We start from the raw sequence: 19,109 nt of genomic DNA on the forward strand, positions 1-19,109 counted from the left end.
TATAGAGCCAAAAATGTTAGAATTGTGTCAATGTCCCAATATTTTTGGACCTGACTGTATGCATAAAACATGGCAAAAAATTTCAGAAAAAAAAACAAGCTGAAAAAAAACAAAAAAAAAAACAAATAACATTACATTAATTGTATTGCAGAATATGATCGATATGGGCAGTTTCTTCTTATGGTCCCCTCCTCTGATCGTGCAGTGACTCGCTCAACTCCCTGAACTACCGAGGAGGAAGTACTGCCTTTATGTTTATTGGCAAAATGTAAAGTGATCACTGAAACATTTCTAGTTTGGCTATAAGGAATATCGGATATGTGTTTCCTGATCCTCGATCTAATATCCACCATGGTGCAGCCGACATATTGCACACTGCAGCTCTTGTAGGTGATCACATAAATTGCATATCTAGTATTGCAGTTTATAAACTGTCTAATAGCAAAGTTACCATTGGCGGTGGAAGTTACAGATTTAACTTCCTATGTGGTGCCATCAATTGATGGATGGGGGATTGGTTATATAAGACTTTTAGCATCACATAGCTTATGTCATGAGTAATAATCGTATTTTGGTATCCGAAACGTGTAGACTATAACTTTATCCTTTCTGTATGATGTCACACTTGGATTTTATTATACATGATTTTTGAAGAACACTTTTTGTAGTCCCCTAGTTTGGGACTTGTCCTAAATTGCAGCGACACCATAAATAATGTGTTCACTATATTGTACCGCTAAGGCTACATTTACAAAAACGTGGTGTTTTGAGGATCCGCAAAACATAGATACCAGCCCATGTACATTCCGGAATTTGTGGACTGCACATGCCGCCACTAACAAAAATAGGACATGTTCTATTTTTTTTGTGGGGCCGCAGCACAAAGCGTGAACACCATGTGCTGTCCGCATCTTTTGCGGCCCCATGAAAATGAATGGGTCCACACGCGTTCCCCAATTTTGCGGACTCATTCATACCGTCGTGTGAATGTAGCCTAAGGCTGGGTTCACATCAACATTTCCTTTTCCATTCCTCTGATCCATCAGAAGAACAGAAAAAAAACTGTATCCTATATTTAAAAAAAAAACAACGGATCCTGTTTATCAGTTATACACATGTGGCATCCGTTTGAGCCATTTCCGTCACAAATCAGTTTTTTTAGACGGAAAACAAAAGTCCTGAATCTCAGATGGGAATGCCTATAACGTATGCCAAATGTACATAACTGATGCCCAGAATCCTTTTTTTATAGGATACATTTTTTCATTTTTTTTCTTTTTCTGTACTTCTGATGGATCAGAAGAATAGAAAAATAAACAGTAATGTGAACTCAGCCTTATTATGATTACAGGGATACCAAATATGTTTTGTGATATTTAATAGTATGTATGTTACAAAAACTTTAATGGTTTTTAAAAAAATATTTTTTTTTTTAAATAACTGCAGAAAATTGTAAACTTTACCATAAAGGAAAAAAGCTGGAAAGTAAAAATTATATTTTTCTGCCATAACTTTTACCATAAAGATTATTTTACATGTCTCAGTGTGATTTGAACCCCAGACCTCCTCCTATACAGTAAATAGCGGTCGTACCCACTCCTCTATGAAAAAAAGCTCTGCTTTTCATGGGACTTTTTATGCCTTAGATTACAGTTTTTAGTTTTTTTGTGAAATATCACAAAACAGTATTTGGTATACCTGTAATCATACTAAGCTGTACAATATAGTGGACATAGGTGATTGGTAAACAGCGTAAATAAAAATGGATGGGGGAGGGAGGCAGAAATACGTTTTGCCTGTATGGATCCCTGAAATTACTGATGGCAGCCATGGATCCAAGCCTGCTTGTTAGCCCTGTTGTAAAATCTCCATCCTAAGGGTCCATTCACACGTCTGCAACTGTTTTGCGGATCCGCAAAACACGGACACCGGCCATGTGCGTTCCGCATTTTGCGGACCGCACATGGCTGGTACTATGATAGAAATGCCTATTCTTGTCCATGACTGCGGACAAGAATAGGACATGCTCTAATTTTTTTAATGATTGGGTCCGCAAAATTGCGGAACGGATGCGGACCCATTATGTGGATGTGTGAATGGACCCTTAAAAACAGCAGCATTTCAGATATCATGTCTACAATGCAGGAACCAGGAGAATGAGCAGAACAAGGCCCTAGGAGGCAAGGTCATTGATGTTGTATGTAAATGGAGAATCTTTAAAAGCCTTGCGCAACTTCAGATAAAGACGTGCTGTCGTTGGGATAGGTAACCAACATAGTGGAAAATGTCTGCAGTAGAGTGCAGGAAAACAAGGCATTACACTATCAGTAATGTGTTGTTTTCTGTCAATTTATACAAAAAATTGCAAAATTGCAATACTCCTTTAACTTACGATTTACTTCTCCATCATATGTTTATGATCTATGATGTTTATTGCAGGGAACATCTTTCACAAATATTTCCGAAAATAGAATTTACCCAGGAACAGGTTATTATCTTATTATCTATCTATCTGTCTATCTATGTAAATCCTTTGAAATGATGGTCGGATTGTTATCTAAATTCCAATTATACACAAACACAATTTAACCCCTTCAAGACACAGTCAGTTTTCCCCTTCCTGACCAGGCCCACTTTTGCAAATTTGACCTGTGTCCAGGGGCGTTGCTAGGGTCTCGAAAGATTCGGGGCCCAAGCCCCAATGAATATGGCCCAGTTCTCTACGTCCCCCCCTCCCCCACACCACATTTTACTTTTCTTGCTATACAGCAGCACATACCTGTCACATCCAGGGCCTCCCAGGTGACGTCTCCTCGGATGTAGATCTTCTCTGTCATCATCTTTTCCGCCGCCTCTTCTCTGCAGAGTGTGACACACAGACATCTTAGCTTCCTCCTATTTCTATCATCATCCCCCAACCTGGTGTCCCAACAGTGTTATCCTGCTGCTCACTGTGTTCCTAGATACTATCGTGAAGAAGAATTAGTGCCCCCATAGTAATACTGCCCCCTACAGTGCCCCCAACTGTGATAATGCTCCCCAAGAGTGCCCCCATTAGTAGAAGAGCACTCCAGTATTAATAATACCCTCACAGAGCCCCCAGTACAAATAAGGCCCCCTATTGTTCCCCCAGTGGTAATAAAGCTCTCTACAGACCCCTCAGTAGTAGTAAGGCTCCCCATTGTGCTCTTAGTAGATATAAGGCGGATCTATAAGTCCCTCCTATGGAGCACTCAGTAGTAATAAGACCACCTAATGTCCCATGGATTTGCAGTGCCCCCTGTTGTTATATTCCTCCCTCCACCATACAGTCCCATGTAAATAACATCACACATCTTAGGGTACATAACTTATTGATTAACTTTAATTAACTCTTAAATCAGCAATACTGCCACTGAGTTTTTATGTTAAAAATTTGTGGCATTCAATTTTTGCCATATGTAACATAATAACTTTAATCTCTTGGTCACTACAATTACAACAATACCACATACATATAGTTTTTAGACCGCTCAGATCAGGTTATAGACTCCTTTTCCCACATTACAATGTTACCTTTATTTGTTCTGTCCCTCGCGCCTGCTCCGCTTCACACTTGTCCCGCACCTGCGCACTGCTGTGCCCATTATGGGCAGAGGAAAAGGGAGTTGGACTGCGCATGCGCGGGTCTGTAGCTCAAAAGTATGGAAGTAACCAGCCACAGCAGAGGACTGCAGTGAAACCAAAGAAGGGCCGGGTCAGCACAGCATCATCTTACCTCTAGCAGGCGTGAGAATTGTGAAGCAGAGGAGAAAGTAATAATAGGAAAGGAGGGCAGGCCAGAGGGGTGAAAGAGGTGTGGTTTTCTGGGCACATTGCTGAGGGGCCTGGGTACTTGCTGCAGTAACGCCGCCCCTGGGCACTTGATGATCCTCATTAGCATAAGTTTTAAAAGTAGTTTTTTTTTTTGAAGAGTTTGGCGAGGGACAGCACAAATAAAGGTAACATTGTAATGTGGGCAAAGGAGTCTATAACCTGACCTGAGGAGTCTATAACCTGACTGAGGAGTCTAAAAGGCTCAGATTAGGTGACAGACTCCCTTTAAAAAGCATTTTTCAATGGAAAAAAGGTGCATTTTGTTTTTACTTGCAGATTTTTATTTAATAAAACTTCACGTTTTTGTTTTTTTTACTATTTACTATTCCCACAAAAGGACTTTAACAGGTGATCTTTTGATCACTTCTGTAATACTGCTTATGCTGTACAGTGTATTATACTGTCAGTGCCATACTGACAGGCACCATCAGGCTGTGCCAGAGAGGAACAGCCTAATGGTAGCTTTAGTCTGACGCCCTCAGCTGCCATGCTGAGATATCGCCTCCCCTCGATGTCATTTGCTTGGGTGCCAATGCCTGACAGAGGTCCGTTCCTCTAAACCACTAAACCACTTAGATACTGTGGTTGCTATTGGTCACAGCATCTAAGGGGTTAAATGGCCCAGATTGGTGCTTCTGCTGGTCCAAGACATTAGAGCAGGAGCCTGGCTCTCATGGGAGAGCCGCTTTTCTGCTCTGCATAGGCGACTTGTGCAGCACTAGTCCACCGTAAAAAGGCGTCAGCCTAGCCTAAGGCCCGGTAGTCACCACTGTAAAAAGGCACACAAATAAAGGCATACAAAGCCTGGGTACTAACAAATGTCTTCTTTAGAAGAAAGAATGGTTACTACTTACTATGAACCTTGCCCTGATGCAAACAGCTTTCAGAAGACCCCAAAATATGGACTACAAAATATGATCACATCAATCTCCTGATTTAGTTGTGTAATACTAGCAAATTGTTTAATAATTCAATTTTGGAGACTATAGCTGGCCAAACATATTAGAATTCAGCACGACCAACCAACCATCTAACGTGTATAGCCAGTCCTTTCCTTCACTGGGAAATAAGCCTGCGCTAGAGGTGTACAAATACACTTAACCAAGCTGAATGTGTATGAGTATGGGGGTGGAAGTGAGATACCTCTGTAATAACCCTTTTAATATAATATATTAATATATGACATACTAAGACAATGCTAATGCATGCTTACTTTTTCACTTTCTTTAATTCTTTTCAAGAATTACCAAATGGACAAACAGAGATCCAAGAACAAGTAGATACTTTGAAAAAACATCTCATTGAAAAGTATCATGAGCCTACATTTTGCTGTGCGACTCCTTTTGGAGATTCTGTTACTGTAGACCTAAACTCACATTTTGCTGATATCTGTATTGTGTTGAAGGACATAAAAAACCATCCTTTGAGGCAGCTGACATTACCAGATATCCTGTCTGAGCTGAGTGACATCACCATGATAGAAGGAGAAGCTGGCAGTGGGAAAACAGCTCTTCTTAGAAAGATTGCCATTCTGTGGGCCTCCAAGTCCTGTCCTATACTCAACAGATATACTCTTGTGTTTTACATTTCTCTTGCTTCTACCAAGAGCCCTCAGACTCTCAGGGACATCATCTGTCAACAACTAATTGGATTCTCAACATCTCTGACAGAAGAGAGTCTGAGGGAAATGATACAGAAATTAAAGGATAAGGTGCTTTTTCTCCTAGATGACTATGCTATGGTAGACTCGGTTCCAGAAACTATCGAAGAACTAATACTGAAGAACCCTTGGAACAGATTGAATCTGGCAGTCACTGTGAGCACTGATAAAGGGTTAAGGCTGCGACAATATGCAAAAACCATAATGAGCATCCAGAGATTTCCTTTATACAGTTCAATTTACCTGGTCAAAAAGCTATTTCCACATGATTGCAAACAGATAGATGCATTTATTCTAGAATTACAAACATCTCAAAATTTACAGGCCATATTACAAACTCCTCTTATGATTCTTGCTCAGTGTTCCTCTTGGATTCAATATCCTAATGAGAATACAACAGGTGACATCCATGTATTTAAAGAATACATAAAATATAACACCACAAAGTTCCCTCATGAGGCTGAATCAGTATATTCCCAGGTTTCTTCTTGTGGAGAACTTGCCCTCAAGGGACTGTTCAAGTCCCAATTTCATTTCACAGAGGATGATTTAAAAGCAGCTGGTGTGGATGGCGACAAAGCTATAAAATTTGGACTTTTGAGTAAATTTACAGCACAGAGACTTCATTCAATGTATAAGTTCTATGATCCCTCATACCAGGAGTTTATTTCTGGAAAGAGACTCAGTGAATTATTGGAGTCTGAGAAACCTGAAGATCTTGACAAAGGTTTCCATTACCTTCATCAGATAAATACTATTCTTAAAATGATTGGACCTTACTGCTATTTCCTGAAGTACGCAACCAGGGTTTCTACAAAAGCAACTCTCAAGATTCTCTCATATTTGTTCAGTTTGTATGGCAACCCTGAAGCTTTGGATGGCCATCTAGACAGTTCAGAACACTTGCAGCGGCACCCAGAACTTAAACTCCAAGAAGAAACTTTTCTTTTGATACTACATACATACAATCCTGCAGACATTGATGTGGTTCTTACGAATGCACTGATGACATTTGCCACTGAAGCAGCCATTGAGAGTCAATGTCTACCAGACTGTGCTCCCATTATAATGCAGTTTCTTACAGGGAAATCGTTGGTGTTTGCTGTTAGTCTGATCAACAACAATCTTGCAGAAAAAAATCTCACTTTTATAGAAAATTACCCGGAATGTCTTAGCTTGTTGAGCAGCATCAAGTTCAGCATTAATGCAGAAACACAGAAAACACCACCAGATTTTTCAAGGCTGGAGGGATGTTTGGAAAGTTTTGGTGTCCCAACCGTAGAAAAGGATTATGCAGATGCATATCTTCCTCTCAATGATATAAAGAAAGAGAATGAAAAGTTAAAAAAAGACTGTGCTGAATTCTACTCATTTTTTCCCAGTCACATTATAATAGTGGACTCCATTATTAACCCGTTCAAGTCTATTAAGGGGCATAAAGTGCCAGTTTTAAAAATCGAAGTAATTGAAGTAAATCATGATAATTTCTCTAAAGTAGATTGTGAACACTTTAAGGTCCTTTTTTCAATATCGGATAGAATTGAGCTGGAATTGAATAATTGCACAGATTTTGTGAGCCACCTGGCACCAGCAATTGAGCAGCACTCAAGTTCTTTCAGAAAAATAGGTATTTGTGACTCCTATTTGACAGCAGAGGAACAACATTTGATTCTCAAGATGTCTTCTTTAGAATGCCTTGATATTGGATGTAACTATGGTGCAAACTACCCAGGTACTTTCAAATGGCAGGAATATTTATTGGCATTAAATTGTATAATCAGAATCCTATTGCCCTAGGGCAAATAATATCCCTTCCACGACACCACTTAAGGCTTCCCTCTTATTACCGTAATCTAAAATCACCCATGACTATGTGCCCTCACCAGCAGAAAGTATAGTATTTATCTTGACAATATCCTAATATGCAGATCTCGTTAAATGACAACGTCATGGGGTCTTGCATCTCCTTGTAATTTAAGGTGGGTCCTTGTTTTGTGACTGAGCTTGGGTTTCGTTGTTCCCCAAACTAATGTGTTGACCAATCAAGACATACTGTTGAAATAAGAATTGGGATAACGTGGAACACATAAAAAAAGTGAGTCAGGATATCCATCTTGACCATTTTTTTGTTCATGTGAGCAAACTAAGACAACTGAGGCCGGTTGTAGGTCTTTAAGGTTTTGGACCATGCATTGCTATAGTGGTAGAAAGTGCATACAGATCTAATAAATCAGTTAGGATGTTAAAGGACATCTATCAGTAGATTTGTTCCTATGAAACTGGCTGACCTGTTCCATGTGTGCTTGGCAGCTGAAGACATCCGTGTTGGTCCAGTGTTCATATGTGCCCGTATTTCTGAGAAAAATGTTATTTTAATATATGCAAATGAGCCTCTTGGAGCAATGGGGCATTCAGCTGCCAAGTGCACATGTAACAGATCAGCCAGTTTCATAGCTACAAATCTGCTGACAGATGCCCTTTAAGGTCTAGGTATTACGCTGCCTTTTGAATAATAATGTCTTTTTAAAATGTTCTTCTTTCTCCCGAGTAGGGAAATATTCAGGGTTTCAGTTTTAGGGTAATCCTCTTTCAAATTACTCACCTGGCTGAAACTTGATGAGGATCAGAACGGTTCAATGCCAGTTTATAGTGTCCGATTCTAATCCTAAAATGTCAGGAGATTACCACAACACATTGCAAGATATTCTCAAATATAGTTGACAAGACATGGGGAGGAGGGCTGAGTTTTTTTAACACTCACACAGTCACATTTTACTGGAGATTTTAAAGTTATATCAAAGGAAAAACAAATACAAACTCAACACAAACCACCAGAGAACATTATGAACCTTCACAAAAAAATGAGTTCTGGGTACCCAACCCAGTCTTGACTAATTATTTAAGGGTACTATGATACACAGGAGGCCTCAGGAGGAAGGCACTGAGCTCTCTAATAGCATGGAGATATCCATGATAATCCATGATAACACTTACACCAACACACACTTGCACCACACCAGACTACTACGGGACTATAACAGTAGATTGAAACTGGGACCCCTCTAGTCAGGTCAGCTTATAAAGCGGCAAGTCTATATTTAACAAATGTATCCACCGAGAAACAGATGGAGTCTTGGGGGGGCTTCCAATTCAGAGGAATGACTTTCCTGGCATAAAACATTAGGAGATGGTAAAGTCTCCTCTCATATTTAGAAGAAAGTAGATCCAAGACAAAACCCAACAAGCTACCTATGGAAGAGCACACATCAGGGAACCCCCACTTTGAGTTCGGAAAGCTATAAATATTCTGCCCGTACCCCTGAATAACAGGGCATAGCCACACCTTTGAAACAAAGAACCTCACAGGATATCACACCTAGTGCACACAGGGCTCGAGATTCGATTCATCTGGAATACTGTAACCAGTGTGAGGTAGACCATATGTAACCATGTATAAGCTGGGTCCTGGCACTAATCACTGTGGACCTTCAGGTAAAAGTTAGTTCACTCATCTGCAAATCCACCAAATCTGGCATATATGCTTTCCACTTAGAGATAGGAGGGCTGAGTTAACATGTTTTCATTTTTATTCTTGCAGCCATACTGTTAAAGAGGACCTTTCACCAATTATGACACTGTGAACTAAGTATACAGACATGGAGAGCGGCATCCGGGGATCTCACTGCACTTACTATTATTCCCGGGCGCCGCTCCGTTCTCCCGCTATGCCCTCTGGTATCTTCGGTCACTAAGTTATAGTAGGCGGAGATTTCAGTCACTAAGTTATGGTAGGCGGAGTCTGCCCTTGTTCTGCTCTAGCGCTGGCCAATCGCAGCACAGAGCTCACAGCCTGGGAGGTTATTTTCTCCCAGGCTGTGAGCTCTGCAATGCGATTGGCCAGCGCTACAGAAGAACAAGGGCAGACTCCACCTACCATCATTTTGTGGCCGGAGATACCGGAGGGCATAGCGGGAGAACGGAGCCGTGCCCAGGGATAATAGTAAGTGCAGTGAGATCCCCGGGCACCGCTCTACATGTCTGTATTCTTAGGTCCTCTTTAATGACTTTGTACTGTGAAATACACTGCATATTGACTTGGTATCAGGATACTGTCCTTTTAACCCTTTCTGCTGATGGGGGCAAATAGTTCACAGTGATTTTAGAGTACAGTAGCAAAAATGATGTTTTAAATGGTGTAGGTAGTGCAAAAGGGGTATTATTAGCCTGAGGGTAACTGGATGTTAAGTGACGGGATTTACCCTTCCACCCACCAGTGATCTGTCTTGTGAATTTAGGCTCTGTCCATGCTGAACTATCGTTTTAACTGATCAAATAGGCATAGTGCAAACTTTTAATTTCCTAGTAGACTTCATGTATAGCTTAGTATACCCTGGCTGGTTTATATTGTTCTTGACAGGTCACTGGTTGGGCTAAATAACCAAATTTGAATAACAAGTCATTTAAAGGGTTCTCTGGTTTAGGAAGACTCCTTTCCAATTTCTCACTTGTAAGAAATCCTAGGAAAGGGTCCTGTAATGCTGCAGGGAAATCAAGTATTTTCATCATGTTTCCACGAACGACACCAAACTCTACCAAAATAACTTGAACAGAGGGAACCCGCAAACCAGAAAACAACTTTAAATGTATTTGAAACCAATCCCAAACAATAATGTAATAATAATAATGCCAATAATAAATCCCACATAACAATTTAATATTATTTCTCACATAACAATGTAGTAATAATAATAACAACATCATCATATCATATGTTCTGAATTATGACCATATAAATATGTCCATTTTTAAAGTTCTGTCTTAATGTTATTGTATTTAATTTTCTTCCTATTGTTTTAGAGCATTTGATTCGTGGCATACATAACTTTTCTAACTTAACAAAAGTGACTATCTATCTGCTGCAAAACCCTGAGGTGCTTGACCACCTTCCACTTGAATTTGAAAGACTGAAGCGATTGAAAAAACTTGCTTTTGGTTGCATAAGTTTTAGTACTGGATCAATAAAATTTGGTAAGTAGTTCTTATAGGAAAAATACAGCTTTACATTAGGAGAAAGACTTCAGTGGGAACTAGGAATATGATTAAAGGGAACCTGTCATCAACTTTATGCTGACCGTACTGAGGGCAGTATAAAGTAGAGACAGAAATGCTGATTTCAGAGGTGTGTCACTCATCAGCTAAAAGTAAGTGGTTTCCGAGAACCAACATCACAATCCTTGCAGACTGGGCCTTGAAAAGAGTCACGGCCACCTGAGAAGAGTCACGGTTATTCATGAATTCCTGCTCTCTCGCCCACCTGCTGATGACTGACAGGCTTCTACCTAGTTTTCTCCCTTTCCCTCTAGGAGAGAACGGCCAATCATCAGCAGATGGGTGAGAGAGCAGGAGATTATGAATAACCTTGACTCTTCTCAGGTAGATTTGACTCTTCTCAAGGCCTGGGCTGCAGTGATTATGATGCTGGTTCTCAGCAACCACTTACTTCTGAAATCAGCATTTCTGTCTCTACTTTATACTGCCCTCAGTACGGTCAGCATAAAGTGGATGACAGGTTCCCTTTAAGGCTTGGGCTACATGGTGCAACATGAAGATCACAAAGTTGCATTTTCAATGTGGTTGTGATGGGACACACAACATAACACATCCACAACATGACAGTCTCAAACAATCCAAACCTTAAAGATACTTGGTCCAGGTTGCAAGCTACATGTGCATTAAAATTGACTACAACTCACCTATGACATAATATATGGTTGCCTAAGGCGCTCATTGATGCACGTGAGGAGAACAGAGTAGTCTATCTGATCCAATCCCTTAGAACAGCTATATTGCAGTGCAAATTGCTATAAAAAAAAGTTAAAGGGAATGCATAATCTGAAAATGACCTAAAGCTTAAATCAAGTTTTTATATTAAATATATTTTAAGAATTATTTTTAAAATGTTCCATCTGTATTTGAAAATCCAAACATAATGCAGTTTTTACACTTACCACTTAGCTTTGTAATAGGCTGAAACTTCTTCTGTACAGATCCATTTTCATTAGTCATGTCATTATCATCACAGGCAGGATTATGATGAAAGGTAAAACCTATAAATAGATAACACAGGAACATCGTTCACAACAGGTGATATTTACAGTTTATCTACTCCCTCTCCCTACACAATGACCTCTGCATAAGTCACAGATGATGTCTAGAAATCTTTCCTATAGTCAACAGTCACCTTCAGTTACAGGTTCCTTCATGTGGCTGCTGTAATTATATCTCAGAAAGCTGAAAACAGCTCAGTCAAGATGGCTGCCCTCATAATCATATACAGGAAATATAATTTTAAAAAATGCATAGAAAATAAAAATAGATTAGTAGTAAAAAATCAACATGACGTCATGTACATACCCATGATTCTGGTTCAGACATTATCTACTGGTTTTGACCCTGCTTAGTATATTACTCTGCTCTTGTTTCTTCCTTGGTTCTGAAGGTATTCTCTGGTTTGGACTGTCTGAGTTCCCCTTTGTCTCCCCTAAGTACTGTAGGTCCTGCACACTTAGTCAGGTCAGGGACCGTCGCCCAGATCGGGGTTGCCGTTTAGGGTGGATCATCCAATTAGTTAGGGACAGTGGTGTGGGTGAAATGACAAGTTATACATTACTTTAATTCCTGACTGCTTGTTGTGTATGAGACTGTGTAGCTACAGTCCAGTCAGAGTGCCCAAGCTGACCACTATCCACCTCCAAAAGTGCCTATAATCGGCAAGTAAGCATGAGAACTGGACCATGAAGCAGTGAAAGAAGGTGCCGTGGCCTGATGAATCACAGTTTCACTGGAAATAAATAGCACCAGGATGCATTATGGGAGGAGAGCTGGTGGAGGCAGTGAGATGTTCTATTCAATGTTCTGCTGGGAAATCTTGGCTACTAACATTCATGTGGGTGTTACTTTGACACATGCCACTACCGAAATATTGTACCAACTAACTACATACACCTCTTCATAGCAATGTCCTTTTCAGCATGATAATGTGTCCTGCCACACTGCACAAATTGCCTCCCCAGATCTCAATCCAATAAACTTGTTATCCATTTTCACATCAATTATTTTTATTAGGCCTCATGCACACGACAGTTTTTTTTCACGGCCCGCAAAAACGGGGTCCGTGGGTCCGTGATCCGTGACCGTTTTTTCGTCCGTGGGTCTTCCTTGATTTTTGGAGGATCCACGGACATGAAAAAAAAGTCGTTTTGGTGTCCGCCTGGCCGTGCGGAGCCAAACGGATCCGTCCTGAATTACAATGCAAGTCAATGGGGACGGATCCGTTTGATGTTGACACAATATTGTGCCATTTCAAACGGATCCGTCCCCATTGACTTTCAATGTAAAGTCTGGAGTTCTTTTATACCATCGGATTGGAGTTTTCTCCAATCCGATGGTATATTTTAACTTGAAGCGTCCCCATCACCATGGGAACGCCTCTATGTTAGAATATACTGTCGGATATGAGCTACTTCGTGAACCTCAAATCCGACAGTATATTCTAACACAGAGGCGTTCCCATGGTGATGGGGACGCTTCAGGTTAGAATACACTACAAACTTTGTACAAGACTGCCCCCTGCTGCCTGGCAGCACCCGATCTCTTACTGGGGGATATGATAGCACAATTAACCCCTTTAACCCCTTAAGGACCGGGCTCATTTTCACCTTAAGGACCAGGCCATTTTTTGCAAATCTGACCAGTGTCACTTTAAGTGCTGATAACTTTAAAACACTTTGACTTATCCAGGCCATTCTGAGATTGTTTTTTCGTCACATATTGTACTTCATGACACTGGTAAAATAAAGTCAAAAAAATTAATTTTTTTGCATAATAAAATACCTAATTTACCAAAAATTTGGAAAAATTAGCAAATTTCAAAGTTTCAGTTTCTCTACTTCTGTAATACATAGTAATACCCCCAAAAATTGTGATGACTTAACATTCCCCATATGTCTACTTCATGTTTGAATTATTTTGGGAATGATATTTTATTTTTTGGGGATGTTACAAGGCTTAGAAGTTTAGAAGCAAATCTTGAAATTTTTCAGAAATTTACAAAAACCCAATTTTTAGGGACCACTACAGCTCTGAAGTCACTTTGCGAGGCTTACATAATAGAAACCGCCCAAAAATGACCCCATTCTATAAACTACACCCCTCAAGGTATTCAAAACTGATTTTACAAACTCCGTTAACCCTTTAGGTGTTGCACAAGAGTTATTGGCAAATTGGGATGAAATTTGAGAATTTCATTTTTTTGCCTAATTTTCCATTTTAACCCATTTTTTCCACTAACAAAGCAAGGGTTAACAGCCAAACAATACTGTATCTTTATTGCCCTGACTCTGCTGTTTACAGAAACACCCAATATGTGTCCGTAAACTACTGTACGGCCACACAGCGGGGCGTAGAGTGAAAGGTGCGCCGTATGGTTTTTGGAAGCCAGATTTTGCTGGACAGTTTTTTTGACACCATGTCCCATTTGAAGCCCCCTGATGCACCCCTAGAGTAGAAACTCCATAAAGTGACCCCATCTAAGAAACTACACCCCTCAAGGTATTCAAAACTGATTTTACAAACTTCGTTAACCCTTTAGGTGTTGCACAAGAGTTATTGGCAAATTGGGATGAAATTTGAGAATTTCATTTTTTTGCCTAATTTTCCATTTTAACCCATTTTTTCCACTAACAAAGCAAGGGTTAACAGCCAAACAAGACTGTATCTTTATTGCCCTGACTCTGCTGTTTACAGAAACACCCCAAATGTGGCCGTAAACTACTGTACGGCCACACAGCGGGGCGTAGAGTGAAAGGTGCGCCGTATGGTTTTTGGAAGCCAGATTTTGCTGGACAGTTTTTTTGACACCATGTCCCATTTGAAGCCCCCCTGATGCACCCCTAGAGTAGAAACTCCAAAAAAGTGACCCCATTTTAGAAAGTACGGAATAGGGTGGCAGTATTGTTGGTACTAGTTTAGGGTACATATGATTTTTGGTTGCTCTATATTACACTTTTTGTGCGGCAAGGTAACAAGAAATAGCTTTTTTGGCACGTTTTTTTTTTTTGTTATTTACAACATTCATCTGACAGGTTAGATCATGTGGTAATTTTATAGAGCAGGTTGTCACGGACGCGGCGATACCTAATATGTATACAATTTTTTTTATTTATGTAAGTTTTATACAATAACTTCATTTTTAAAACCCAAAAATTGTTTAGTGTCTCCATAGTCTAAGAGCCATAGTTTTTACAGTTTTTGGGCGATTATCTTGAGTAGGGTCTAATTTTTTGCGGGATGAGATGACTGTTTGATTGGCACTATTTTGGGGTGCATATGACTTTTTGATCGCTTGCTATTACACTTTTTGTGACGTAAGATGGCAAAAAATAGCTTTTTTTACACTTTTTTTTTTCTTTTTTTTACGGTGGTCACCTGAGGGGTTAGGTCATGTGATAATTTTATAGAGCCGGTCGATACGGACGCGGCGATACCTAATATGTATACTTTATTTTTATTTATAAAAGTTTTACACAATTATTTTATTTTTGAAACAAAAAAAATCATGTTTTAGTGTTTCCATAGTCTAAGAGCCATAGTTTTTTCAGTTTTTGGGCGATTATCTTGAGTAGGGTCTCATTTTTTGCGGGATGAGATGACGGTTTTATTGGTACTATTTTGGCGTACATGCGACTTTTTTGATCACTTTTATTACTTTTTTTGGGAAGTAAGGTGGGCAAAATTTCAATTTTCTCATAGTTTTTATTTTTTTATTTTTATGGCGTTCACCGTGCGGGGAAAGTAACATGACCGTTTTATAGATCAGGTCGTTACGGACGCGGCGATACCTAATATGTGTAGTGTATATTTTTATTTTTATTCAGTGATAAATGTTTTTTTATTTTATCTTAACTTTTTTCACTTTTTTTAAAAAAAATTGGACCCAGACCCACTTGGTTCTTGAAGATCCAGTGGGTCTGATGTCTGTAAAATACAGTACAGAAACTATATAGGTTTCTGCACTGTATTTTACTTACACTGAACAGATCTATGCTTTCAGCACAGATCTGTTCAGCACCATGGACAGCAGGACGCCTGAGCAGGCGTCCTGTTGCCATGGGAACCTTCCCCGTCTGTCACAACTTCGCAGACGGGGAAGGGTGAGGACGGGGCTTCGGGGGGCTCTCTGGGGGCTCTCTCCCTCTCCCATCGGGGGGCTGCAAAGGCACAGCAGCCCCCCGATCGGAGAGGGAGGGAGCTCCTTGCGCTGTTAACCTTTTCCATACAGCGGTCCGTACGGACCGCTGCATGGAAAGGGTTAAACGGCTGACATCGCATCACCGATGTCAGCCGTTTATACCAGGGTGCCAGCAATGTGCTGGCACCCTGGTATAACCCACTAGACGCCAACGATTATGCAATGGGAGGCGGGCGGGGGATCGCGATCCCGCCTGCCGCACCGCCCGCCTCCCGCAACGCCCCCACCGCCTGCGACACCCCCCCTGCACCACCCGCCGACATCAAATCATGCAGGGGTGCAGGGGGGGGTGCGCAATATTGATTTTAGGCACTCTGAAGTTTCTGATCCCCGCGGTCAGGGACCGCGGGGATCAGAAACTGCAAAAAGCGCAGCAAACCGCAGGTCTGAATTGACCTGCGGTTTGCTGCGATCGCCGACACGGGGGGTCAAATGACCCCCCCTGCATTGTTACGGGATGCCGGCTGAATGATTTCAGCCGGCGTCCCGTTCCGATTAACCCCCGCGGCGCCGGAATGCAGATTTTAAGTCGGAACGTACCGGTACGTCCTCGGTCCTTAAGGACTCGGGAAATAGGGCGTACCGGTACGTCCTCGGTCCTTAAGGGGTTAAGTGCGGCACCTAAAGGGGTTAATTGTACTATCATATTCCCCTGTAAGAGATAAGGGCTGCCAGGCAGCAGGGGGCAGCCCCCCCCCTCCCCAGTTTGAATATCGTTGGTGGCACAGTGTGCCCCCCCCCCCTCCCTCCCTCTATTGTATTAAATCGTTGGTGGCACAGTGTGCCAACCACCATCGGCCCCCCTCCCTCCCTCTATTGTATTAAATCGTTGGTGGCACAGTGTGCCAACCACCATCGCCCCCCCCCCTCCCTCCCTCTATAGCAGTAACATTGGTGGCAGTGCGCGGTCTCAACAGTAGAAGATTCATACTTACCTGCTTCTTGCTGCTGCGACGTCTGTGTCCGGCCGGGAGCTCCTCCTACTGGTAAGTGAAAGGTCTGTGCGGCGCATTGCTAAAGAACTGTCACTTACCAGTAGGAGGAGCTCCCGGCCGGACACAGACATCGCAGCAGCAAGAAGCAGGTAAGTATGAATCTTCTACTGTTGAGACCGCACACTGCCACCAATGTTACTACTATAGAGGGGGGGGGGCGATGGTGGTTGGCACACTGTGCCACCAACGATTTAATACAATAGAGGGAGGGAGGGGGGGCGATGGTGGGGGCACACTATGCCACCAACGATATTCAAACTGGGGAGGGGGGGGGGTCTGCCCCCTGCTGCCTGGCAGCCCTGATCTCTTACAGGGGGATATGATGCCGCACCTGAAGGGGTTAATTGTGCTATCATATCCCCCTGTAAGAGATCGGGTGCTGCCAGGCAGCAGGGGGCAGTCTTGTACCAAGTTTGCAGTGTATTCTAACTAGAAGCGTCCCCATCACCATGGGAACGCTTCTGTGTTAGAATATACTGTCGGAAATGAGTTTTCACGGAGTGAAAACTTAGATCAGAAAAAGCTTTTATGCAGACGGATCTTCGGATCCGTCTGTATGAAAGCAACCTACGGCCACGGATCACGGACACGGATGCCAATCTTGTGTGCATCCGTGTTCTTTCACGGACCCATTGACTTGAATGGGTCCGTGAACCGTTGTCCGTCAAAAAAATAGGACAGGATACACGGATCACGGCCTCGGCTGCAAAACGGTGCATTTTCCGATTTTTCCACGGACCCATTGAAAGTCAATGGGTCCGCGAAAAAAAAACGGAAAACGGCACAACGGCCACGGATGCACACAACGGTCGTGTGCATGAGGCCTTATTCTAAATTTATCAAAAATAAAGTGAGGTAGTAATTTTGCAAGCAGTCGTCTTTAAAGCTTTTCTACTGCTAGTGTTGAATGAATTGAAGTGAAATAAATTGCCAAAATCCAAATTTCCTCTTGCTTTGTTGTAACTAATCATTTTTTCCCCCCTAAAATGGCAGATAAATGTGTTACAAAGTGAAAGTAAGAAGCCTGGGAACACGATATGACCCATAATGCCGTGCAGCCAGCAAATCAGAACATAGCCATCCCCTGTGATGTCACAGCCCTACAAAAGCCTCATCCCGCCCAGTGTCTGCCATTTTACTGTGAGCTGAGCATAGGGACAGATGTGCCAAGTGCTAAGGACAGTGGTTAACAAAGCTTTTAATTGCAGAATATTGGATAGGGACAGTACAGGGACAGTGTAGGAAGATCATAGGGAGAGCATAGGGAGACTGCAGGGACAGTGCAGTGCATCAGGCTTAGTCTCACCAGGTGGTCTAATATATAGGCACGTTTAACTAGTTCATTTGCTGCGCCATTTATACTTAAAGTGGTTGGCCGCTTTCTGGTTACCGTTGACCAATGTTTTTGTAACATGATTATATAGCACTTACTAATACAGCCTTTGTTGAAATTCTGTGCCATTTTCTATATTTCATAAGCCATGTCCCCTTGTTTTCCAAGTCTTTTGTTCTGTCTGCACATAAGTCTTGTCCATAAAATGGCCCTCCATCAGCGGCCATCTTGTGGACAGAACTAAAGATGTTATAAACAAGGGAGCATACCTTATGAAATATAGAAAATGGTACAGAATTTCAACAAAGGCTATATTAGTAAGTACTGAAAGTGACCAACCCCTTTAATCTTTTCTGTTATGCATAGACTTACTTTGCATCATACTCATTGTCAACAAGCGGTTTAATATATAGGCACATTTAGCTAGTTCATCTTCTGCGCCTTTAATAATTAATCTGTTCAGTTGTACATAGACTTATTGTGCATCAGACTCATGTGCCATTCATAAATAATTTGTCACATTTCTGATTCAGTTACTGTACACTATGGCCAATAGACAGTTCACTGGGTCCTTAAAAGGAATGGGCAGTGGCAAAAAAGTTGCTGTAGCCAGCACAAGTAGCAGTAGAAGAAGAGGTGTGGTAGCTGCAGCCGCAGCAACACGCCAGAGCTGCCACTGTCATCCTCTGGTCATGCTTTGACCAACAATCCAGCTGTACTGGAATGGTTAACTCGCTCTTCAACATCATCTCAGTTGACAACAGATACACACAGCCAGGAATTGGTGGGACACCACACTTAGTTGGCATTGCCCAGGAACAACCTCTGTGACCTCACCTGTCCTGCAACTGCCACTTTCTTTTGCTGCTGCTTCTGCTCAGGAAGTAATGTGTGATGCCGTCTCTGCTAAGCTTTTCAAAGAGGATGAGCTTAGTGAGGACATTCAGCAGCTACAGG

General features: G+C 41.7%; 1 protein-coding gene across 1 annotated transcript in view; it reads left to right on the top strand.

The window, feature by feature from the left end:
• The window catches only part of LOC122935822 (baculoviral IAP repeat-containing protein 1-like), a 90,234-nt gene that overhangs the window by 52,504 nt on the left and 18,621 nt on the right, over positions 1-19,109 (top strand). Inside the window, exons 5-7 of the mRNA XM_044291727.1 lie at positions 2,440-2,488; positions 5,097-7,247; positions 10,373-10,543. Of these exons, the coding sequence (XP_044147662.1) occupies positions 2,440-2,488; positions 5,097-7,247; positions 10,373-10,543 (2,371 nt within the window). The remainder of the gene's footprint in view (positions 1-2,439; positions 2,489-5,096; positions 7,248-10,372; positions 10,544-19,109) is intronic.

The sequence above is a fragment of the Bufo gargarizans genome, chromosome 1, assembly GCF_014858855.1.
Source record: "Bufo gargarizans isolate SCDJY-AF-19 chromosome 1, ASM1485885v1, whole genome shotgun sequence".
NCBI classification, from domain to species: domain Eukaryota; kingdom Metazoa; phylum Chordata; class Amphibia; order Anura; family Bufonidae; genus Bufo; species Bufo gargarizans.